The sequence below is a fragment of the Podarcis tiliguerta genome (assembly GCF_965153285.1).
Source record: "Podarcis tiliguerta genome assembly, chromosome: 1".
NCBI classification, from domain to species: domain Eukaryota; kingdom Metazoa; phylum Chordata; class Lepidosauria; order Squamata; family Lacertidae; genus Podarcis; species Podarcis tiliguerta.
The window spans coordinates 76,368,108-76,393,433 of record NC_139534.1 but is presented as its reverse complement, the minus strand read 5'-3'; the positions used below and the strand labels follow the sequence as shown (position 1 = coordinate 76,393,433).

The following is a 25,326-nucleotide window of genomic DNA, read 5'->3' as shown; positions in this document are numbered from 1 at the left end:
AACCTCATTAATAATGTTGTCATGGATATTGACTCCAGTGCCAGATAGGCAAACACAGAATAAGATTTCAAAGATAAGGTAGGGAATAGGTGGTGATGTTTTCAGTGAACCTTCCAGGAGCAAAGGATGCCAGTTTGGCAGTGCATATTTACTTGCAAGTTAGTGGGGATTTCAGTGCAATAGTGTATTGAGTATTGCAGTCCGAGTGACTGAATAGTGATCTGTGGCAGATTTTATATTCAATATGGATTTTTCTTACAATTAAAATAACTACAATATCAACACACTGCTGTGTCATCAGTACTGGTAGAAAGGATTTTAGCAGGTAGGCAGCTATTGGCATAATGAGATGTAAGTTTTAAATGTCTTTTTATATAACTTTTAATGATGCAGCTATTCTGCATCTCCATCTAGTAGAAGGACCAGCTCTACCATTAAGCAGAGTGAGATAGTTGACTCTGGCAGCAGATGCTGGCTGGTAGTTGTGAGGTGTTGCAGAACAGAGCTGTGTGTATTACAGGTGCTGTTCTGTGCCCCAAAGCTAGCTTGCAGACCTCAGGAATGGTGGAGGGCACTGTCCTGTAATCAGGATTAAAGTAAGTTTCTACTGCCAGTCCACTTGACTTAAGTACAGTGGTACCTCGGGTTAAGAACTTAATTCGTTCCGGAGGTCCGTTCTTAACCTGAAACTGTTCTTAACCTGAAGCACCACTTTAGCTAATGGGGCCTTCTGCTGCCGCCTGAAGCAAAGTTCTTAGCTCGAGGTACTATTTCTGGGTTAGCGGAGTATGTAACCTGAAGCGTCTGTAACCCGAGGTACCACTGTACATGGAAGCGGCAGGAGGGGATGCATAGTCTTGTTTGCCCCAGGCAGAAAATTTTCTTGTCAGGTCAATCCTGTATGGTGGTTATCTTAAGCAGAGGCTTGCAATCAATAGCACTCAACATCTTGTTTTTGTGTATAGCAGGGATAGAAACTCAGCAGTCCTCTAGATGTTGTGGGACCCATCATTCCTCACCACTGGCATCCTCATCAATGGCAGCTATGCTGTCTGGAGTTGGTGGGAGTTGAAAATGCAGTAACGTCTGGAGGGACAATGGTTCCCCATCCCTGGGGTATGGCTGGACCCATCACTCCACTGGAATAAAACTTCTGAATCAGAATTGGAATTCAAAGATAGCATTCTTAACTCCTGCACTAATCAATGTACTATACCATACTATACCGTAAAAACTTCTTTGCTAGTACGAAGCGTCTGAGGTTGTGATCCTAAGACTATTTACTTGGAAGTAAATTCCAGTTATATTGATGGCTTGTTTAAAACAGCAGCAGGGTGGGGTGGCTAATCCCCAGTTTGTGATCCCTGATCTCCCCCTGCCATTCAAATGCTTCTAGGTTACTGGTGTGAATAAGGCCATCTTGTAGCTAGCCTATTTATCTAGTGTTTATTTTTTATTTTTTTCAAAGTCACACATTTCAACATATCTATTATAAACACATAAAATGAATATTTTCTTGGGGAAAAGTAACATATCGAAAATAATGGTTGATATGCTCCACAAATACACAGACCTGTATCCACCTGAGCTTTTATTATATCTTCTATTAAAATGTGCCATGGGAGCCAACTTATTGAAGATGGACTCATCAGTCCATTCAATATTTCTGTTGCCTTTCCTTTTATTGTATGTATATATCTTCTTCACATTTATTTCCCACCACAGGAATGATAATTAGAAATGGGAGCCTTTGCATGGCTGTTTATGAAAGCTAGTTTCAAATGTATCCCTGCCTCTAGTCGCCACTGATGCCCAGGGTGGCGTTTGCTTGGCCTCTTCCAACTATAATTTGTGGGTGTCAGCTACATAAAATAAATGCACAATGGGAATGAATGTGCATGAGACGGGCTTTTTACCACACCCTTAAAGTAAGTTTTTACTGTGTTACTTTCTGCAAAATACAAAGGGGGGGGGGGGCACAAGCAATCTGAGCACCCAAGATTCACACCTTCCAAATAAGTAAGTGCAGCAAGAGGCAACACATCTCACTTGTGCATCTTCTCCCATCACTGCTTCTTCAAAATATGCCAACTACGTACAGCTAATTTCTCAGAGCCTGAGAACAGTCACCAGGGGAATGCTGTTGAAAATGGTTTCCCCATGGAGAGTTGCCCTTGGCCAAGCTGTAAAGCAGAGGGAGTGGACATGGTAACCCCTAGATGTTTTGGTTGATACTTCACATCAGCCCCAGTCAGAATGACCAATGATCAGGGGTGATGGGTGTTATAGTCTGACAGCAACTGAAGGCTCCCCCTGCCACACAGAATAGAACTACTTCCTATGTGCATCTTCCTCCTCATGCACTTCATAGTACAGTGGTACCTAAGGTTACATACGCTTCAGGTTACATACGCTTCAGGTTACAGACTCCGCTAACCCAGAAATAGTGCTTCAGGTTAAAAACTTTGCTTCAGGATGAGAACAGAAATCGTGCTCTGGTGACAGCAGGAGGCCCCATTAGCTAAAGTGGTGCTTCAGGTTAAGAACAGTTTCAGGTTAAGTACGGACCTCTGGAACGAATTAAGTACTTAAACCGAGGTACCACTGTACTGTTTAAAGTGGACAGTAGGGTTCCACACAACCTCCTTGCCAAATCACAGCCTTCACACACACACTCCCTTCACTCAGCCATGCTTGTATCATACCAGGGATACTCTGAAAAGGAGAGGGTACAAGAAAATCTGGAGGGAGGGGGAAATGTGGGAATGCAGTGATTTAAAGGAGAAAGCAATATGGACAATGAAGAATTAAAGGAGGTACAGGAAGTTTACTGTTCACTTTAAATGTATGGATGAGCCATCTGTCTGCATAGCTGATTTCGTAACATTTGCAGAGCACGCAATTGAATCGTTGCTTTGCAATTCACTGTGCAGTTTTTTACTTCATCTTCAAAAACCAATGCTGACCACTATCAGGGACAGGACACTGGGTTAGATTGGCCATAGGATATTTTCAAGCTCTTCAGTGGTGTGATGTCTGCAGGCTTGCACAGGCATCCATTTAAAGAGTCTCTATCAGCGCGGACAAGATGGGTAAGTTACAGGTGATTACCCATCCTTCAGCATGCTTGGCTTTCTCTAACAAAAGAAACACGAGTTCCTTAATAATCAGGCAAAAGAAAAGAGAGAGAAAAGCTGATTTGGCTGCCTTTTTCATTTTTAGCAATTTGGGCATTTCTAGAAATATGCAGGGAGTTGAAACACACCCCCACACCCCTCTGTACTATGCCTGAAACCAAGAGTGATCAAGCAGTGCCCAAAGGAAATAAAGGTTGTCTGGTTTTGTGCAGAGCACATCGAGTTTTCTGGATTCTCTTATATTTATTGCAGAGGCAAAAAAAGATCTTATAGGGCGAAGATGTAAAGCTATAGATGGAGATCTGTGCTAGTGAGATGAGATGCTGCTCAACTTGTTCTGTTTTTCAGATTTGCTCTCCTGTCCTGAACATGCTTACTCAGAAATATTTTGTCATCCACTGATTTCGATGGGGAACATGAGATTGCAGTCTTGTTAACGTTTTGATTTTCCCCGGAGTCTTCATAAATATCTGAAGGCTAGAATGATGTGTGTAAACATTTCCCCCCTTCAAAACAAGCACAGTTGGGTCTTCCTTTCCCCTGGATTACAAATGGATGCTTTTACTTATTAGCAATTGTCCATGTAAATGTAATTTCATGCTAGCACCTTCTGGTTCGGTGTAGTTATTATTTTCTGCCTAGCGTCCAAGGTTTGATGGATAGCACTGCATGCGAGGATTTGTTTGTCCTCTGCTGCAAAGTGATTGCGCCCTCTGCTGATCAGGATTGTCTGGTGCAGGGAAACCAACAGCTCTACAAAGCGAAGCTGTTAAAAAAAGAAAAAAGCTTGCTGCAGTGCAGCAAAAGTGACCTTACGTGTCATCCTCTGATCTCACTCATGCCTCTATACACTTTAAACAAGGCAAAACCAACCCAGCATATACAGGTGAACATGTTCTGTTCTACTGATGTCAGAACTGCCTATTTCTTAAATGCGCTCTCAGAAATACAATATTGTTAAGGCTGCAGTCCTGTATCCAAGATTCTCCGTGCAGGTTATCTCTGAATAGACATGCGTAGGATTGCACTATAAGCAGGTTTTATTTTTTCAGCAGAGAAGATGTGCGATAATATTTTTGCACAATTCAGTCTTCCAAGAGTGTTCTTCTGAATACATTTGGAATATTACTACCCTTATGTAAATATGATTTTGTGTGTGTTCTGTCTTTGCAGCAGCACAGTATAGGAGCATTTGGGAAGCAAAACGGCGGGGGGAGTCTCAATCTAACATATTTGTAACATATATTTATTCATTTGGAAGGTCACAAAGACTTTTGTAGGAGAAATAACATTTTTTTGGGGGGGGGATGCCTTTTATTTCAGTAGCTTTCATAACTAGCTACGCAATATTGAAAAGGGTATTTAAAAAGCAGCAGTTATTCCAAATTTGGGGTATGTCCCACTTTTTTAAAAAAACCAACAACAGCCCCAAGCTATTTTCTTATATCTATATTTACTAGTGTGGAATCCTTATTGCAAACCCTGCGACACAGAGTTAGCAACACACTAAAACCATTTTCAATGGGCTTTACAACTAATTCTGTATTGGATTGTGATGGCCTTAGAATTTGTGTATTATTTTCCATAACCATTTGATTGAAAGGACCAGACAATGAGACACAGGGTACCAGGTACACAAATACAGTACCAACAGTAATATTCAACTAAATCTAGAGATGTGCAGAAAATGAGAGAATGGGTGGATAACATACCACTACACCCTCTGCTGGCCGATGTAGGGCATAATGCTTTCATTTCCAAAAATACTGGGGTTGCACGAAGTTGGAAGCTTGCAATAGCACAGTTTAATAGAACATTGATAGAACATTAAGAGATTAATAGAACAAGGGGACATACAAAGGGATTGTTTGACAGCAATTATTTCTTTTCCTGTTTTATGCTTCTTGCATCACTAGTAGCCTTCACTGACTTTTAAGAGAGAATTTCAAAAGCAACAATGTGCTTTTGTCAATTAGCAGAATGAGGATTGTCCTAGTGCACCTAAAATGCACCTTGTAACCAGAAAACTTCTGTTCAGGATGAATATTGCTGCAAGTCATAGCTGATGTATTATTCATAAATCAGTAGCTTTGGATCAAGCCTAACCACAGTCCGGCCTCCACATACAACCAAGGCTCGAGCTGAAACAAATTTCTGAACTCAAAAGTCAATTCTCCTCATTAGAACTTGATTTCAGAGCTGCGAATTTAAGTTCTTCCTGGGAATGTGAGTTGTGTTCTCCATATGGATATTGCTGGGTGTAGTAGGTTTACTGAAAATATCAACAATTTAATATTTAACTCCCATGCTTGAAATACATCTGACAAGGCTTGGCTTGCAGTAAACCCAATCAATTTCTGTAGAACTGACTTCTCAGTAGACATCTACAATATTATACTGCTCAGACTTTCAGAAGTATGTCCTGAAGTGACATTTCAATAGAAAAATCTAATACAGTGCTACCTCCGGTTACGAACTTAATTCGTTCCAGAGGTCCGTTCATAACCAGAAATCATTCATAACCTGAGGCATGCTTTTGCTAATGGCGCCTCCCACTGCTGCTGTGCCACTGGAGTGTGACTTCCGCTCACATCCCGGGGCAAAGTTGGCATCCGGGAGGATCTCCTTCTGGGTTAGCGAAGCTTGTAACCCAAAGCATTAGTAAGGAGGACGGTACGCAACACGAGGTTCCACTGTAAAGTTTGAGATGTAACAACTGACTGGCACATTTAAATGCTTAATCCCTCCTCTAAATGCCTGTTGGCTCTAGTAAAAAAACCAAAATTCATTATCTCATTTTACATTCAGAGTACCGTGCCAGTTTTCTATGCCTTATTTTTCTTAGACTGTGTGGTTGCTTCGTATGTGTACAGTCTTCCTGCCTTAGGACACCTCTACCTTAGCTTTCTCTGACATATTATACCTGCTGAAACGCACAACTGTTAAAGTTCATGAGTCCTTAATGCCAGGAAATTGGCTGTTCCTGCCTAAAGATGGCCCAATGGGGAGAACAAATCTACTGTATGATCCTTGTATAAGGCTTCAGACATAGGGTTTTCGGTTTTGCTCTGGGTCAACTATGCCGCTGATTCACAAGACAGATCAAGTCAGTACTGATGGGTTAAGACCTTACGGCAGGAAATTAGTTTGTTCTTTCTTTCAAACTGTGTTCTGTACACTTCCAGTTTAGTGCTGAACCAATAGCATGGAAAATGTCCACCTACATTTGCCCATTCCTCCCATTAGACACTGCTTCACAGCATTGCACATAGTTCATACTGGCTTGGCTTTGGAAATATCCTGGATATATATTTTTAAGTGTTCCTTAATAGAAAATAGCTTATATCTTATCGTTACCTGCCTTGGGCATCTTCAGATGGAAAATTGGGGTATACATTTATTAAAATCAAATAATAGCTTTAAAACCAGAATTTCAGTTCAAATGCACAAATCTGCAGCAGTCAAATATGTTACAAATTGCCTTCGGATTTACAAGCCTTGCAAGCAACATGTATAAAAGCAATGTTTCACTTAGTGAACTTGTATTTATTTTGCTGTTCACTGTTTTTAAATGTCCAGAGAAACCGAGTAAGAGGAAAACAGCTCATTAAATGCACAGTATGAAATAACCACTCAGGGAGCCACAAATGAGTAGCTAATAGTCTACAGATCACAGTAGATTGCAAGCAGAGGTTGCATCGTAGCAATGATCACACAAGCCTGAGTGTGGGCAATACTTGCAAGCCCCATTTACTTGTCTCTAAAACTGAGACTTGCACCCACATTTGGAGCTATGAGCTTATTCTGTGGGTTTTGGGCTTTTGCATGGGCACATCAAATTGCCAGAAGTCCTGCTCAACAAAAGGCCTCAAACTTGGCCCTCCAGATGTTTTTGGCCTACAACTCCCATGATCCCTAGCTAGCAGGACCAGCGGTCAAGGATGATGGGAATTGTAGTCTCAAAACATCTGGCGGGCCAAGTTTGAGGATGCCTGGACTAGATTCATCAATGAAAAGGAAGGCTCAAATGTGATTAATGTTGAAAGGAAGATAGTATGCCTTTGTTCAACCAGGTAGAGGAACCTAATTAATTTTCAATGCTCAAATGAAATGTACTTCAATGCAAGCTGTTATTTGTTAATTGTTTTCCCCCAAGTCTTTCGATGAATTTTAGCTCAGTAATTTCTCTTCTGACTTGTGTTTTTTCAGATTCCTGCATCATTGGTGACCACCCCAAATTACAAATAAAGAACTCTACTTTCTGTATGAGTGCCTATCCAAACTTGACAATGGTAAACTATACCAGCCATGTCAACAAAACTTTTGTCAGTGGCAGTGAAGAGTACTTCAAGTAAGATTTAAAAAAACAAAAACAAAACACACACACACACGTTTTGGAACAATTTTAAAGTAAATCTCCGTTTGAAAGTCACAGGGTAATGCATGAAATTATGAACGGAATGAAAAAATTGTAATTACATTGTCTGTAGGTTCTTTCTCTGCTGTTCATTAGTTGAGTGTTTATGCCAGTCATTTAGATATGTCTTTCATGTATTGGGACTTGACTAATGAGTTAATTGCTCCTGCTACAGAGACAGATGCAATTTGATGGCATTTCAAAACAAGTGCCAGGAAAATAGTACATTGTTTTGGCATTCAGGAGGTAGATGTCCTGAGGTTTGAATGTGATTTGCATCTGGGTTCAAGTCCCACCACATAATCTTTCGGTATCTCTTCCCTAAAGCTGCCATCATGTCAAGTCCTGGTACACTTGCCTCATAGGATAGTGGTCAGAGTGAAAGCACCACAAAAATTATGGCAGTCTCTCTCTCTTTTATCTTCGTAAACTCAATTCTTGTTTTATAAACCCTGTGTTGTCTCAGATTATTTCAACTACTCTCACACCTATAGTTTTAACCACACAGTACCTAAGGAAACTTCAGAGAGACCCTAGGGAACTTTTTGAGGCTATTTGATAAGCGTCAGCCTGTTAAATAATTAATCTCTTATTTGATGCTGGCACATACCTCAAACAGGGAAAGGGAGGGCACAAGAGAGGGGTGCACTCTGTTGTGACCAGGTCTTCCTTCGTCAGATAGGCTGGGGAGGGCTGGGATGTGGTTATCACAACTACAGTTATATTTGACAGGTTTTGGGATGTTGCCCTCAGTGATTTATGATCTTGCTCATATGTGACCTGTGGCCCATCTGTGTTAGGAATCCGATATCTGCAGGGTTTTGGTTTTTTGTCAGCTCCCTACTTTAAGAAACTGACTGTACCAAACTATCACTGTCTATTTTCTAAAGCCAGATTAAAAGTTTTCCCATCCAAAGTGTTGAGTGGAAGATTGGCTGGCATCCCATACCAAGATAGGCTGTGCCCAAGTTCCCAGGATGCTGAATGTATGAAACACATTTTATTACACTGTAGTCTGTATAAACAGGTTAGATAGCATCTAATCAAACCCATATTAACAGAACAATCTGGAATTGCTTATTCCTTTTATGTTATGGTTCTCATTGAGGATAATACTGATACTATTACACTGGGTGTAGCAAAATTTCTCTCGGAGGTAGTAAGTATCAGAAATCAGTATGTATGGCCTAAGGCTCCTCTGTTGGCTAGCGAGGACGCTCTTATGCCTTAATAACTATTGATATTTATACCATTGTTAGACTGTGTAATTTGGGTCTACGGACCGCAATAAAGCTGTGTGTGTGTATTTGACATTACAAAAGTAAACGCCGGAGGGATTGGGCCTGTAATGACTCACATTGGCATTTTGATTCTCAGGTACTTTGTATTGAAGATTTCTGCAGGAATCGAATATCCTGGTGAAATCAGGTGGCCTTTGGCACTCTCTCTCTTTCTGGCTTGGGCGATTGTCTATGCTTCCCTGGCTAAAGGAATAAAGACATCAGGAAAAGTAAGAGAGCATCTTTCTTTAGACTGTTCAGAGCCAGAACTCAGTGATATATTGTATGACGGAAGAACTAAGTATTACCAAACTACTGAATAGTTTGTTGATAAATGTGAAAGCAGCGTAGCACATATCCTCTTGCATGGTAGCTGAAGAAAAGTTTCATTGATAGGAGTATTTGCTCTATTTTTCAAATTTGGGATCCTCATGGCATGCTGCCTACATTCCTTGTGCTTTCAGTATTGATATTGGGTTGCATCCTAAAAGGTGAACGGAAAGAGTCCTGTAAAGTATGATTAATTCATTTTATCAAAATATGCATTCCAAAGACAAGGGATGCAGCAGCTGGCTGGATTACCCAACAAAGTGCTTACACTGGGGCAAGGACATTTAGCTGCACAATGGAACTTCCCTTCCTTCTCCTCTCTCTGAATGTCTCCCCAAAGCCCTGTTAAACCCATGTTGGGAGTTCACAACCTCCAGAGCAGATTTGGGGAGGATCTGGGGCACGCAGGGGGAAGAGAAGGAAGTTCTGTTGTGCAAGTGGAAATCCTTGAATACAATACAACAGAAGCATCATGCCCAGCCTGTATACACTTGCTCAAATATCCCCTCTTCATAGGAGGGTTTTCAGGTTTTTACAATGTTCTGTGAGGCTAAAAATAGCAATGGAATAAAATTAATGAGTTTGTACAGTATGGAAAACAAGACAAAATATATCATATCGCCTTCAAATTGAGTTCACTTAAACACTATTAGCTTTCTTCAGTTCAGGAAGATAGATAATATCTTTTTTCAACATTGTCCTAATGGTAATTAAAATATTAGTGTCCCCCCCCTACAAACTTTATAAAGATTAATTCTCTAATAAAATGACGTCTGTGTAAGCATGCAAGAGGCTGAGCAGTTTGATTATAAAACTGCTCTATTTTAAAATGTGAGGGCACATAACAAATGAGTTGGGAACATCATTAAATGAAAAAAGTAAATAGATTTCAAAGATATCCCAACTGTACTGAAAAGAGAGTCCTAGAATGGTAGAACTAGCCTTGTTTGGGGCTCAGCCTCTTTACTCTCAGCCTCAGCTCCCTCTCCCTCTTCTCTTTTTATCTCCCCCACATATTAGTTCTTTTCAAGCTCACTTGACTGCTCCCTCTGCAGGGAAGCTCTGTTCCCAATGCACAAGAAGCAAGATTCTGTAGTTAGCTGCTGGGTCATAAAGAAAGGGCTATCTATACACCTCTCCCTCTCCTTTCTCAATCCCCCTTTACTTCAACAGCAGACTTACCATGCTGGGCTCAGAACACCTTGGCCAATCTTAGGTAAGCTCTAGTTCCCTCTGACTAGAGTCCCTGCTCCAGGCTTAGATCCCTCCCTTTTTTCACAAGCATGCAGGTAATGCCCACCTCACCTGCATGAGTGCTGACCATGATGTAACAGCAGCTAACGTGGATGAAATACTTTAGATCAGAGGGAAAAGAAATATTTTTTCAGCCCAACTGCAACATTCACTTCTGGGCAACCGCAATTTGCTGGAGCAATTAGTGTCGTTTTGATCTTTGTAGATCAGGCTAGTTTTCACACATACTCAAACACCCTTTCCTGTCCTCCACTGAGCCAGGCGTTCAAGGACAAAATCTAGCCAGGCAAAACCACTCAAGGTCAGAGAGCGGTGTGGCCTGGAGAAAGTTACAAGGGCTGGAGGGAGAGGCCTGGAGGGTTCCTTTTGGCCCCTGGATCTGAGTGAGGCTCCCCTCCCTTGCTTTAGATTGTCCTTTTACCAAAGGGCAGCAACTGGGGAAGCAGAATCAAGGACAACCATCAGTATGTATAGAGAGAGATGGGATCTTAAATAAATGGCTGTTGTGTCTGCTGACAGAGCATAGCATTTTATGAAAAACTACCTTGATTTTCATTGGTTTGAAGGGTATGAATAGTAAAAACATCAGCTACACATAAATACTGTTATTGTTATCCCAGAACCTTGTTATTTTATTAGCTTGTGGTTTTTCATAGATAGCAACATTTTAATAATCCTTTTATCTCTGTAGGTTGCTCACATTCCCATGAGCCTGTGTACTAACTCTGCCTGGGTAATGAATTGTCATGGACAGCAAGCCTACTTATAGGATCCGCCCGAATGAGTAATTCTTTGTCTATGTGTGGTCTCTTTAGGTGGTGTACTTTACTGCTACATTCCCTTATGTAGTGCTCATCATCTTACTCATCAGAGGAGTAACTCTGCCAGGAGCTGGGAATGGAATATTGTACTTCATCACACCTAAGTGGGAGAAACTGATTGATGCTATGGTGGGCTTATTATTCCAGTTATAACACTCTAATAGGGTGAATAATTCATACAGATTTATTATTTGCTGTGTATTAAGAAAGCATACAGAGATATTCTATGCTGTGCTGAATCAATTACGTGCAAGCTGATCTAGCTAAATCTATTGTACCCATTACATTAGGCATTCTAATAAGGTTACGTTTGCACGTCCTTCAGTACATTGCTCCATTTGTTTTGGTGGGTCACACTTTTTCTGGTTGTGAGGAAGTGAAACATGGCTATCAGCAAGGTGAGCTAGCTCTGCACATCCACAGCCATGCTGCATGTGTTATGTGGAATGAAATAACACACTCCCAGAGAACAGCTCACCTGGTCACTTATCAGATTACAGTGCACATTGTTCCTTATCTAGTGACGTTTAGAGTACATTTGGGCTGCCTTGCTGGATCAGTCTGAGGCGTATCTGCTCCAGTGTAATGGTCCCAACAGCAATAGGAATTCCATAAATTTGGCTAATCCCTTTTTGTGTGTGTCCATCACCACATTTTGCAGTAGTAATTTGTATTACAATATTTCCTACAATCCCATAAATTCTACTGCTTGGAGCAGCCTGCTTCTTCTTGTTCCGTGAGCTGTGCCACTTTTGTATGGACTCTTTTACAATCAGTTTGAATTGTAGGGAGCAATCCTGTACACAAGAAACTGGTGTAAAGCCAAGCCAGTGTGAGTTTAGCTGGTGTCATGTTACACCAGATCCAGACTCCATTCAGCAGCAAGGCTACTGCTGCCTAAGCTGGCCTGTACCTGCAGAGGGAAACAAAGCCTTTAAAACAAAGTTCGAGTTACAACATCCTTTTTGCCAGTTTAATCTACACTAGGTTGCCAGGCATGGGCATAGCTGGGGGGGGGGCGCAGCTGCACCCCTCCAAATCAATACAAATCAATGCAAATCTGAGGTTCTTTTCTCTCTAATAAAAATCCTGCCTATGCCCAAGTTGCCAGGTCATGTGACTAAACAGAATGGGTTTAGAATCCAGCCTAAATAACCCCAGCCCTCTGGTCCCATCCCAACACACTCCTTTGTGGGGGCTTATGTCAATTTAAGATCCTTCATGGTGGGCTCAGCTGGTTGGAAAATATACTAATGTCTCTCCAGCAGAGTCGAAGATGAGGGAATTAAGCCTCCATAACCCAACTGTGACAGGAACCTCCTGACTCAGCTGGAGATCTCTGGATCCTAATCCACTCATCCTGGTGTATCTTGACTTAGGATTGCTCCCATAGTCAACAGCACTATTGATTTTTAAAATAACTTGCTGAAAAAATGTTTGTTGAAGTTGATGCTCATTTTCTTCATGGGACTTTTTTTTTTTTTTTTTAAGGTGTGGAAAGATGCTGCCACTCAAATATTTTTCTCTTTGTCTGCTGCATGGGGTGGCCTGATTACTTTGTCTTCCTATAACAAATTTCATAACAACCTGTACAGGTAAGTAGAATGATTCCATGAACTCAATGGCTTTATGGCGACGTGAGTGGCACTGTTAATTCCAGAAACTTATGGACATAATTTAGATCCTTATAAATTAGCTGGGAATTGTTTATGAATTTTAAAACGTAATTAGGATTACCAGTGGGACGCGGGTGGCGCTGTGGGTAAAAGCCTCAGCACCTAGGACTTGCTGATCGAAAGGTCGGCGGTTCGAATCCCCGCAGCGGGGTGCGCTCCCGTCGTTCGGTCCCAGCACCTGCCAACCTAGCAGTTTGAAAGCACCCCCGGGTGCAAGTAGATAAATAGGGACCGCTTACTAGCAGGAAGGTAAACGGCGTTTCCGTGTGCGGCTCTGGCTCGCCAGAGCAGCGATGTCATGCTGGCCACGTGACCCGGAAGTGTCTTCGGACAGCGCTGGCCCCCGGCCTCTTGAGTGAGATGGGCGCACAACCCTAGAGTCTGTCAAGACTGGCCCGTACGGGCAGGGGTACCTTTACCTTTACCTTTTTAGGATTACCAGTGGTTCCTAATTATTTGACACAGCCAGAGCACTGAAAGAAGAAAATTGGGTGATTTGGATATACCCAATCAGTAAGAAAACCAGTCTATGCATTCAAAACTGTCACATAGCAGAACTATATCAAATGGTTGGAGAGAATTGCACGATACCTCATATGGGGGCAGGTCAAGGAGGGAACTTCCTGTACATAAGAAATTAGAATGCCAGGGAGAGTCCTGCTTCGTGATATGCCACCCTACATTAGGGAGGGAATTTTGGAAGTTGCAAGGCATTCAATATGTGGTCCCTCTCCCTTCAGTACAGTTCAGGAAGGCCAGCAACACACAATACTTCTGGACCTTGCAGGACGCAGAAGTTCTGTTGTTTGGCTAAATTGTGCCTGATTCTGTGGCCATGAAAGCTATGACATTATTTGTAAAGCACAATTTCTTTCAAGCATGGAAACACTCCATCACCTGTGATGCAGGTCCTCAAAACCCACTGGGCTCCTTCTGAGGTTGGTGTGCCCTACTTTCTATTGAAAGCTTGCCCTAATTAAAAATAGGCCAGGTTGAAAAGCAACCTCGGGAATTGCCAGGAAGAACCTGGGCTGGCAGCATGAAATACAACACAAGCATAATCTCTACCGGAGAAAGCCTGGAGATTTAGAAATAGGTCAGAATCCAGCTGTGCTCTGAGCACTCTGCATTAGAAAGGGTAATCTGCAGTTTCCAAAAGGGCAATAGCTGTATCACCTCTGCTGTTGTTATATCACTGAGCACAGTGATTATTCCTGAAACTGTATTAGCACCTAGTTAAGATTAAGAAAAGCTCTCTAAATTCAAACTAAAGATGGAAGCTTTGATTAAAGGTAATGGGTAACTTCCTACAGAGCTGAGAAGTTTGCTCTCTTATAAATACAGGCCTATTCCATATTTGGTTTTGATTGATTGCTTTATTTATTCAACACATTCCTACTCCAAGTGTTCCACTATTTGAAGCAGCTTCAAAATGCAAGTGGAAGGAACAGTAGAAACCAGCAACCCCAACAATAGCTCATAAAGATGTAGCATGTGCCCAAGAGGGAGTTTTGGAGGCACAGCTGAACATTTGGTTGCTTGGGTTGCATTTTCTCTGAACAACAGGCAGCAGGAGTCAGAAAAGTGTGACATTAGGAAGGTGACAAAAATGTAATGCTGGGAATGTTGCAGTCAAATGTCAGTGCTGCTGATAGAACTGAAAGGCTTCAGAAAATATGTGAGCAAATAAGATAGGCAACAGGTCTCCAGAATGCATAGAATAACTGGTACTAGATTCCAGGGCAGAAAAATGTGTCTAAAGCGAATTTAAAACACTTTAACAGCTACTGTGCTGTGTTTGGCTATAAAAATGCGCTCAGGAATGAAGGAATGTTGGGACTCGTAGTTCAAGAAAGCTTGTCACATAGGCTGCATTCACATGGCAGTGCATTCTGTTTTCCCAGCGTTTCATTTCCCATTTCTCTGACCTCATCAAGAAAAGAAGGGAGGCAGTTTTTGCAGATTCTCTGAGCCCCCTGTGCCACCTCTCAAGCTGCTCTGGAGGGTCTGGATCGGGGCAGAGAAAGCACAAGGATGTAGGGGAGAGTGGCTTATTATCCAAGTGACCAATTGGGCCTGGATGCCTATATTCTGCACATTATGTGCTTCCAAATAATTCATAAGGGAGGCACAACTTTTGGTGCTATGCTGCTTTAACCATCAAAATGGTTAAAGAATTAATATACAGTACATGCATGTTCAAGCAGAACTGACAGGCCCCTTTGTGTGCTTTTTTAGCCTAGGGGCCAGCCTGCACCATCTGATTTTCTTGCACTCTTCTTTAACACATGCCCTAGTTCTGTCATCTTTTGCAGAGGATTTTAAAGAGAAGAGTAGTGATCTCTCTGCAAAAGCTTATGATTTCCCTTCCTAACCAGCTACCTCTCTCTCCTTCCTTGAAGCATTTACTTTTAAAGTGACATTTACTTTTGTGTATGCAGATTCTAGCTTCATAGCTGTTAGAAGGAATCACTATAATTAGTCTGGTCTTTCAGAATCACTTTTATGACAACCTGGATTTTATGGAATGACTGACTCCCTATCATTTGATAACATGATTTCTTTTTGGGTCTCACTGTCAGTCAGCATTTTTCTGTCAAGGGAATTGTAAATTACCGTATGTTTTCTTTGACATTATTCCCTATGCCCAAAAGAAGTCTCAGACATCAAATTAATCTTCATAAGTAAGATACTTTAAATACCCATCATCTTTAAATGAAATAGAAAAATAACACAGCCGTAGCAAAGGCAGCATAACAATATAAAAAACAATTTTGACCAGCAGCCAACACAGCAATTTAAAACCCACCCACTCCAAAATGCTATGATTTTCTTGAAAACTGCAATGGAACTGGCTGTATGAGCTTCCCTGGGGAGTAAGTAATTAATGCTGTACTTAAGAGTTCTTGAAGTCTCATTAGATTTGCTTTCTAATGACTGTTAGAACCATTTTCTTTTCTGTTTTTTGGGGAGTCATGATCAATGGTATCTTGGCTGCTGCTTGCATGTTGATGAAATAATCACTGAGAGTTTTATTGCCAGCAAAATCTAAATCTTTGAGCCTTCTAAATTTGAGGCTCTGCTATTTCCACTCATGATACAGCCGTGCATTCCTATGCATATCAACACCAGAGAAAACCCGATTGAGTTCATTTACTTATCAGTAAGTGAATTTAGGATTACAGCCCCCAAATGACATTTTAGCATCTCTTGTGACTGTTTTTGCCACTGCTCTCAATGCAAGACTAGCATGCAGACAAAGATATATTCCAGGCTGAAGGTTTCATTGTAGATTAATTTAAGCATCAACTAGTTTAAGTCTCACTGGTGTGAAGCTCCAGGGTATATATATGGGGGTTATCCTATTTCATTTTATAACAAGCCTGTGGGGGAGGTTGGGCAGAGAGACAGTGACTCGTCTGAGGCATCTCAAGTCTCCCTAGTCTAAGCAGACCAATTTATCTATACTGAATGCTCTCATTTCTATATATATAAAAAATACCAAACCCATATTGAAGAGAATCTGAGTAAAGAGTGTCAGCCATGCATACAGTCCACAATATGACTGGTTACATTCAGGTGTAGGGGAACCATAGTGCATTATGTCTTGGGTGCACCCTGTCTACATTTTGATCCTGAGCCTATGTTTTATTTAACTAGACATTTGCACACACTTCTTGCTTTTTACACTTACTAGAACCCATGCCATATAAGTCCTTCTGATGTCTAAGGATGGAACTTGATGTCATAGCAGCTGACCTGTGTGCAAGAGCCAGGTTGTGGAGCACGTGTGGGTGCGAGAAGAGAGCCAAGCTATTCCCCTGCCTTTGTTTCCCCATAAAATTGCTCTGCTGCAGACATCCCCCCTGAACATGGGGTTCCCAGACAAGAAGTAACCCCTGCCAGGGAGAAGCCATTTCAAGGGGGAAAGCATGGCTGTTGGAAAGGCTCATGCCACATTATAAACAGTTTCTACTTACCTGCTCTCATATGAATCAGCAGTAATCACTTTCAATCTACCTACTAGTATCATGGTGCTGAAGACCTATAGCTGGTGGTGGGAACCTGTGGATGGCCTTGTGGTTGAATTCTGACTCTCATCACCCCCAACCAGTATGGTCAGCAGTCAGGGATTTTGGGAGTTATAGTTCAACAACATATAAAGGGACACAGACTCCCCAATCTTGACCTAGAGTTGAACGTGAAACTTTTTTTCTGTTCTCCCCCTTCTGGAAAGTCACGGGCAGACCTTCCAAGTGTTCCTATTTTCCAGGGATGTCCCTGATTTAGAGAAGCTATCCTGGTTTCTGATTTGATCCCAGAATGTCTCACTTTTTCTTAGGATGTCCCTATTTTCAATGGGGAAATGTTAGAGGGTATGGAGTTATCCGATCCCTCAGCTGTCTGGAGGCAATCCTGCATAGGGAAGGTTTTTAAAAATGTTTTAGTATGTTTTTTTATATATGGTGGAAGCTGCACAGAGTGGCTGGGGCAACCCAGTAAGATGTGTGGGGTATAAATAGTAAAATTCTCATTATGGAATGGGACATCCCTATTTCATCAGAAAAATGTTGGAGGGTGTACACTGGTGCCTAGAATTAGGTAAATATATTACAATTATCCATTGATTTTGGAAAGCCCAGAGCATTAATTAGCAGTATCAGAAACAGAAATGTGTTGCCGTGTACTAGAAGAGACCTAAAGAACACTAACGGAATCATCTTTATATGCCATGTTTAAGGCCCAGCGAATGCATTCCTATAGAAGCATGGGAACAGTTACTAGTGTTGTGTATGAACTTGGCAATAATTGATCAACTATGGACTGCAACCTTTTTGGGCCCATGGGCACTTTTGGAATATTGGGAATGTATTTGACATGATAAAAATGGCTGCCACAGAGGTACGCCCACTCACAAAATAGCTGCTGTGGTGGGTGTGAGAAGTCAGAACTACCCATTCCACAGATGTCAAACTAATGAACTTGAGATCAAGTAACTTGCCCATGAAACTGAGTACAGATGCGTAGTCTGAGCCCCCAAATACAAAATTGTCCCCTTTGACCCACAGTTTTCTACTCTCTAACTCAATTTTTACAGAAAGCAAACCACCAATTTCAGAGAAGTCGAGATTTCTTCCCCCCCTCTCACTTTACCCTTACCCCATATGTTTTTCTCCATGTGTCCTGATCACCTATACACACATGGACACCTTCCCCCAACCCCTGGTGCTCTGGTGTTTTTTTTTAGTCTTCTCTCAGCACCTATGTTTCATTTTTGCACTCAGCTATAGGAAAAATCCCACCTTCTTGCTGTCTCTTTTCCTTAGAGTCAAAAAGCCCCCTGCAGGTAGCATCCTATTAGAACCGTTCTCCCTCTTCTAATTGGATGCTACCTGCGGAGAAAGGGAGAGTCAGCAGTTGTAATTGGATGCCACCAGCAGTGAGCTATTTTCTCTCCTCTTTTCCAAGTGTGCTAACGAATCAAAATGGTAGCAGGGCCTCCATAGACAACATGGGAGAGAGTGAAGAGAAACTTGGACTGTGTGGCCATTATAATTTATAATTGGTCCAGAGGGGGTCTAAAGAGCTTGATGGGCAACCTGGTAGGTCTGTGCAGCTGCAATTGTGTCCAAAGGTGCCACATTAAGACCCCCAGAAATAGAGACATTAGTGGAAAAGAATGCCTCCAACCCCCGTTATCCCTGTTTGTGAAGTAAATATCTTGAAGTAAAAGGAGCAGGAGAGCTGTAGAGTGGCTTTTATGTCATAATTTACCTCAGTACAGCTAAATTTTATTTTAAACATTTCCCCCTTCAGTGCATTTCAGTGCAGACTGAAAAATTATCTTGGATTTGTAACAATCTGTTACAGCACATACCCCAGCTTAACATTCTGTGAGAGTGATAAGCTTTCTTAGTGAGCCGTATTTCCGTCTGATGCTGATCCAGAGCCAGGGGGGGAAAAGTTTCCTTTAGAACAAAGTTAGAACACAGCAATCTGTTTCTGTAGTTAGCATTATCAAGTCTCAGCAAGAAGGAAAAAATGATTACTTAAGGGAAGTCTTCCTTAGAGGTCTGCAGGAACCCCAGGGTGCTTTTTATGGCAGGTTCCTAGATTTCTTTTCATCATCTGATAAACAAATGACATTGAAACTGAAAACTATTTGATATTATTTTGGAAGAAATCACTCCATTTATATTTTTGAGCTATGAATTTATTGACGTATGCATATATCTGCCTGAAAACGAGCCTTCCCATGTCCAAAGCTTACAAGTGCATGTAGCACCTTTCATCTCCGGTTGCTGCAGGCATCCATGGAGCAATTCCTCCAGCCCTCTCTGTATCAACACTGATGAGGCTATTGAACACATGGCTGCAATATAAATTGGCCCCAAGTTCCCTGGAAATATTCATTGCAATAGTGAAAGGGAAGGGAGGAAATCTACTACCCTAAATTTTGTAAGGGGCACTAGAACATTGACTTTGCTCATTAGTTAGTGTAAGTAAATGTTTTTGTAAGTGTCAATCTCTCATAAACAGCAAGAGTGTTAGCCTTAAAAGAAGGGCCAAGGACTTAAAAGCAGCAATTTTCTCCAGGGTATATGAAGTGTAGGTGGGTTCTCAGGACGCAAGACACGGTGATAACAGCAAGAACCTTTATTGAACTAACAGAACTAAACAAACAGGGGCAAAGCAAGTGCTTATATTCATTTCTGAAGGCCTGGGCCACTCCCACTCCCAACATGATTGGCTATCTAAACTTCCAAGCTGCGAATTGTAACTCAGAGTTTAAGGGCCAATGGCAGAGGCCCAAATCCTGAAGTGTTCTGTGATTGGATATCATGTATCGAATCAGAACACAGGAGCTCAGAATCCTTAGTTCAGACTCAAGCTCAGGCCACACAGACCACTGAGTACATAACAGTATAATTTTGGTTGCTTAGTGCTTATTCCAGGATTGCTCACTGTCTTGTTCTAATGTAAAATTCTTTCCAGATATATTTTCCCCAGTGCTTTTTTTCTGGGGGAACGCAGGGGTACGCATACCCCTAAACATTTTGTGAATCTAAGTTTGGCCTCATTGAGGGGCAGTATTTCAATAAGAGTAGGAAAATGAGAGTATCCCTAAACATTTTTTTTAGAAAAAAGCACTGATTTTCCCCATTCCTAAAACAGTGCGCAAACTGTATAAACATGCCATATTTCTTGCAGCTTTTATTACCTTGTTTGTCTTTCACTCTTCCTGCTCAGAGGAACACTTTGTTTTTGAATCTAGCTTATGAAAGAGACAGTGACTTCATCAAAACTGTCAGGGAGGTTGATAGCTATTCAACTACGCCTTCAAACATGGGCCTCAAACATTCAAAAATAGTTATTACACCACACTGTTCCACCCACATATAAGCCTCACATTTAGGCATATGTGCCCAAATGCTCAAATATGATCTTGGTCTGATATGGTAATAATACAGGGTGATTCATAATGAAGTATACAGTTTCAATGCACTATAGAGAAGAAGAAGAAGAAGAAGAAGAAGAAGAAGAAGAAGAAGAAGAATGCAATACATCTTATGTTACCTGTAACAGAATTGTAGGGGAATGTTTAAAGTTTTTTCAGAAACAGTCACAGATGTTCTATGTGTGCACCCTTTGTCACACAACACACAAACCAGTAATCCATTTCTGCTCAAATGCGAGTTAAGATATCTGAATTAAGTGCAGTGAAAGTGGCTGTGATATGCTGTTTCAGCTCTGCTAAATCAACAGGAAGGGGAGGGGTGAATACCTTGTCCTTTATGTACCCCCACAGAAGAAAGTTTCAAATTTTTCATGCCAATCATAGGAGAAAATGCCTCACACAACAATAACAGATTCCGTTTTGCTCAATTCAAGAACACAAAACACCTTCTCCACTGCAGACGCAGCCATTTTGCCTGGCTAGTCACGTGACACGTGCGCTATCGCCTACATCATTTCCCTCACAAACTTTATGAGTACATCTACCTCACGGTTTGCAACTGAGGTCCGTGTTGTTGCCTGTTACTGTCTTACAGCATCTGGAAACTATACTTCATTATGAATCACCCTGTATTATCTCTCCTTCAAAAAGATGACATGAAGTTTGCCATCCTAAGAATATGTATGTGTGAGAGGATGAGCAACTCAATTTGTTCAACCAATAGGTATTTTAGAGTGTGGTGGGATCACAGTTATGATTTCCCATAGTTTTTGAAATATCATATTTTTTTGATGGAATCAGTTAATTATTGCCGCTAACCACTTTGTAAGTTTTTATTTTCATATTAGTAGAATGTCTTTTTATCAGTAGTAAGCTTTTGGATGTTGTTGTTTCACTTAAAATATGGGGTTTTTTTGTATTGTGTCTATTAAGAGTTGGTGTTCCACAAAGAATAAATTATCTATGTATCCACTATTACTTCTACTGTGCATATTTTCTTTCATCTTTTTCTTTCTTCAGGGACACCTTGATAGTAACTTGTACCAACAGTGCCACAAGTATATTTGCAGGCTTTGTCATCTTCTCCGTTATTGGTTTTATGGCAAATGAGCTCAAAGTAGACATTGAAGATGTTGCCGACCAAGGTATGAGAGTTTGTTTCAATTTATGAATGGTATAGCATGGGGTAATGGGTTGTGTTTTTTTTCTTTCTGGTTTGCAAGTCAGCCTGCAAATGTACATTATTCAGAATACTGGGGTGGGGGCGCTACCACAGGATCCCAGTCTGGATTGGGTTTACTGTGCCCCAGTTTGTATATTGGGGAAAATAACTCCTATTGGAGTAACTTGGAGATTTTTCTGCAATGCAAATTGTATATGGGAGGTCCCTAGTCTGGATCAAGACCCTGGCCTAGGAGGTAGGACGGTTTTAATAATTTGCTCCTCTCTGTGACCCCATTCTGGACTGGGCATACAATTTGCATGAGTGATAAAAGCTCTCAACATGAGGTTATTTTCAGATGTAAATTGCAGGTGTGGGCCAAGGAGGACATGCCCTGAAGGGCCATATGGAAATTATCCAAGGGCCACATCTAGCCCACAGGCCAGAGGTTTCTTATCTAGCCATAGAGGTTCTGAATTGGGCTCTGGAGCCAGTGATGGGCTAGATGAGGGTAAGGAAACTAAACTTACCGTAAATCTAGACGAGGTGCTATTAGTCAAAGGCTTACCTGTCCAGGGATAGAGTATCAGCTTGTTAAGGATGGGGTTACACACCCCTTAAAACAGGCCTGGGGAACTTGTAGCCCTCCAGATGTTGCGTTGGCACTTCTACCACCCCTGATTGTTGGCCATGTTGGTTGAGACTGATGGAAACCAGAGCCCAACAAGACTGGAGAGCCTTGTATTTACTTAAACAATTTGTATACTTAATCACAGTTGTCTCTAAGCAGTGTAGAAAAGACTCAATACAATAAGACTAAAAATGAGTTAAAGTTATAAAATCCTTTATAACTTTAATTGAATCCTAATTAAAGTCTGCTGAAATAAAAAGGATTCAGTAAGTACAGGGAGGGCGACCTGACTGACCTCATCTGGAAGCGAGTTCTACTTCTGAAACTCAGCAGTTGTTCTCATGTGTGCCCAACTCTTAGTGGCCATAACTCTTGCCTGACATTAATTTAGGGGGTCCAAATCAAGGGGGATCTGAAATTTCATTTTCTGCAATTAAATTTTCCCAGAGGGCATGATGAATTTTAGAAACTCATTATTTTGATTCCTTAATTTACTTTCCACATGTAAGAAGCTAGTGCAAACAGCCGCCTTATCTATAGTAGTCAAGAAGAAATCTTTAATCAAGAGATGAAAGAGCATGCTTATGAATATATAAGGTCCCCTAAGCCTTCTTGCGCAGAAAAGCTGGCAGTTAGCAGCAGGTTTTAAAGAGAGTTGCTTGCATCACATCACAGAAATAAAAATAATCTTCAACCAACAATTCTTTTAATGCTTGTCATAGTTCCCAAACATTTTGTGAAGTACCTACTTAAATTAACTCTCTTGCTGCTGAATTATACCAGCCCTACTGCATTACAATGTAGTGCAAAAAAAACACTGTTGGGGAAGGGGAATCTGTCTCCTGTAAATAAAACACAAAGTGACAATGAAGAAGGCTTTTCACCGAAAAAGGAATTGTGTTTGTGCCTCAATTAAAACCAGTAGGATTAATGAGGGACAGTGGATGTCTTTCATAATAATTTTTTTTATTATCAATCAACAGATAAATATTAGTTTCTTGTGTTCTAGGTCCTGGGATTGCCTTTGTAGTATATCCTGAAGCTTTAACCAGGCTTCCTCTTTCACCTTTCTGGGCTATAATTTTCTTCTTGATGCTTCTAACACTTGGCTTGGACACCATGGTAAACTTGCCTTCTTTCACCTACCTTGCTATTGTTACAGGACCACTTTGTCACTGGAGGGAAAATTTGATTAATTTTTAACGTAACTGGTTACAAGCAGGAGCCTAGCACATACCCAAGGTTTTCAGGCAAAATAAACATACAGGCAGTACAATTGTATGCATGTCTGCTTAGAAATAAATCCGACTGAGTTCAGTGGGACTTAATCCCAGGTAAGTGTGTGTAGGATTAGAGCCAAAACTGATTTTGAGGTTAAACCCCAGTGCTAGAATTGACGTCTGTGGAAATATGTCACAGCAGGAGCCATGCAGAAGTTAATTACCACATTCAAGTTGCCTTTGGGATCGAAGAAGAAACAGAAAGGTGTTAATCAGGCAGACCTGTAAAGAGAGTGACCCACATACTGTGACCAAGCTTGAGCCAAAATCAAAGTGGAGGTTTTCACTTCATGGAAGGGGCTAGACAGTGGTTCCAAACCCCCTTCATTCCATAGACCACCTGAAAATTGTTGAGGGTCCTAATTATTTCCCTCCTGTTGTATTGGTTTTACCCATCCTTATTTGGTGTCTCTCAATGTTACCACTCATATTGAGAGTATCTAGGCTGCTGAGGAGGAAAGAAGACTTCTGTTTCAACGGAGGGGGATTGAGGTGTCATGCAGCTGATTCCATGCATACTTACTCAGAAGTAAGCCTCACCAATATTAATGATAAAAATGCATAGGACTGCAGCCTTAGAAGGTTGGTATCATGCACCTCTGCTCAAAAGTGTTCTCTGTGGTGCGTACTTGAAAGTAAGGATCGTGGTTTACAGCCTAGAAAACTTAATTAGTATTACTCCTCCTTACTGGTGTCTCTCAACAATACCAGTCATATTGAGAAGGTCTAGGCTGTTGAGCAGGAAAGAACAACTGCTTCAAAGAGGGGAATAAGAGGGGTATACAAAATGGAAGGAGAAGGGAAGGAAACATGGTGTTTGGGAACCTGTGGGCTAGAGGGCAGTTGGCTCAAACTTGGCTGTATCAGGCAAACCAGGGGCAGGTAAGCCTACTGTCATGAAGTAAACTATTGTCCTAGCAGGAGGCTGATGTTTCCAAGTATGTAGATCCACAGGGGTCAAGGAGAACCAGTTTTGTAGAGTTGTGGGTTGGTGATGAAGCTGGAGGAAGTGATGATGTCTGGAAACAAGACTGCTTGGGGTGTATTTGGAAAGGCAGGGTAGGTGTTGGAAGTAGGCACCCTTTTCAGCATCAATCATCAAGTATTGCCATTTTAAGGCATATGGTGCAAGAGGGCCAGAAACATTATGTGGAATTGTGTTGCTTCACTGTTTTGCATCTCCAATGTCACAAACGTATGTGTAAAATTGCTCCAGTGGATCATTTGAACTTATCAACCCTTCACTCAGCACTATCTGAGTAGTTTTGTATGTTTTAAAGATTATTTAGATTGTGCAGGCCAGCATAGAATCATAGAATTGTAGAGTTGGAAGGGACCCCACGGGTCATCTAGTCTGACACCCTGCAATGCAGGAATCCTGCCCACAGCTCTCCCTGGGTAGGCTCGAACCACCAACCTTCTGGTTAACAGCCAGACACGTTGTCCCATCTGCACCTTCTTATTCATGCTTGCTATTTAACCCACAGTTAATGCAGATTATTGTGTGCAATCTTACAGGAATAGCTTGGTGTAGGGATCTACATTTTGCTGAGTAGAAGAGTCAACTAGGTGATCTTCAGAGAGCTTACATACCAGTTTCTGTTTCATAGAGTGGTTTTAGCAGCAATATTACATATGCCATGTTAAACAAAATGTGTTTTTGTGTGTTTGATTACTATTGTCTTACTTGTTCTTTTTTGATATTCCTTAGTTTGCCACTATTGAGACGATAGTGACATCAGTTTCAGATGAGTTCCCAAAGTACTTACGTACTCACAAGCCTCTGTTTACTCTTGGATGCTGTGCCTCCTTTTTCATCATGGGCTTTCCTATGATCACTCAGGTAAAAGTGTTGCCATAATATGTACACATTACACCC

At 41.3% G+C, this 25,326-nt stretch overlaps 1 protein-coding gene across 2 annotated transcripts in view; it reads left to right on the top strand.

Moving 5' to 3' along the window:
* Nucleotides 1-25,326, top strand: part of SLC6A5 (solute carrier family 6 member 5) — an 85,998-nt gene that overhangs the window by 30,642 nt on the left and 30,030 nt on the right. For both annotated transcript variants that reach the window (XR_014508758.1, XM_083430746.1), the window contains exons 6-12: nt 7,347-7,488; nt 8,932-9,064; nt 11,234-11,368; nt 12,731-12,834; nt 21,395-21,519; nt 23,177-23,289; nt 25,159-25,290. Coding sequence is in view for 1 of the 2 variants with exons in the window: in XM_083430746.1 (XP_083286872.1) it covers nt 7,347-7,488; nt 8,932-9,064; nt 11,234-11,368; nt 12,731-12,834; nt 21,395-21,519; nt 23,177-23,289; nt 25,159-25,290 (884 nt within the window). In the remaining variant the exon portion in view is untranslated. The remainder of the gene's footprint in view (nt 1-7,346; nt 7,489-8,931; nt 9,065-11,233; nt 11,369-12,730; nt 12,835-21,394; nt 21,520-23,176; nt 23,290-25,158; nt 25,291-25,326) is intronic.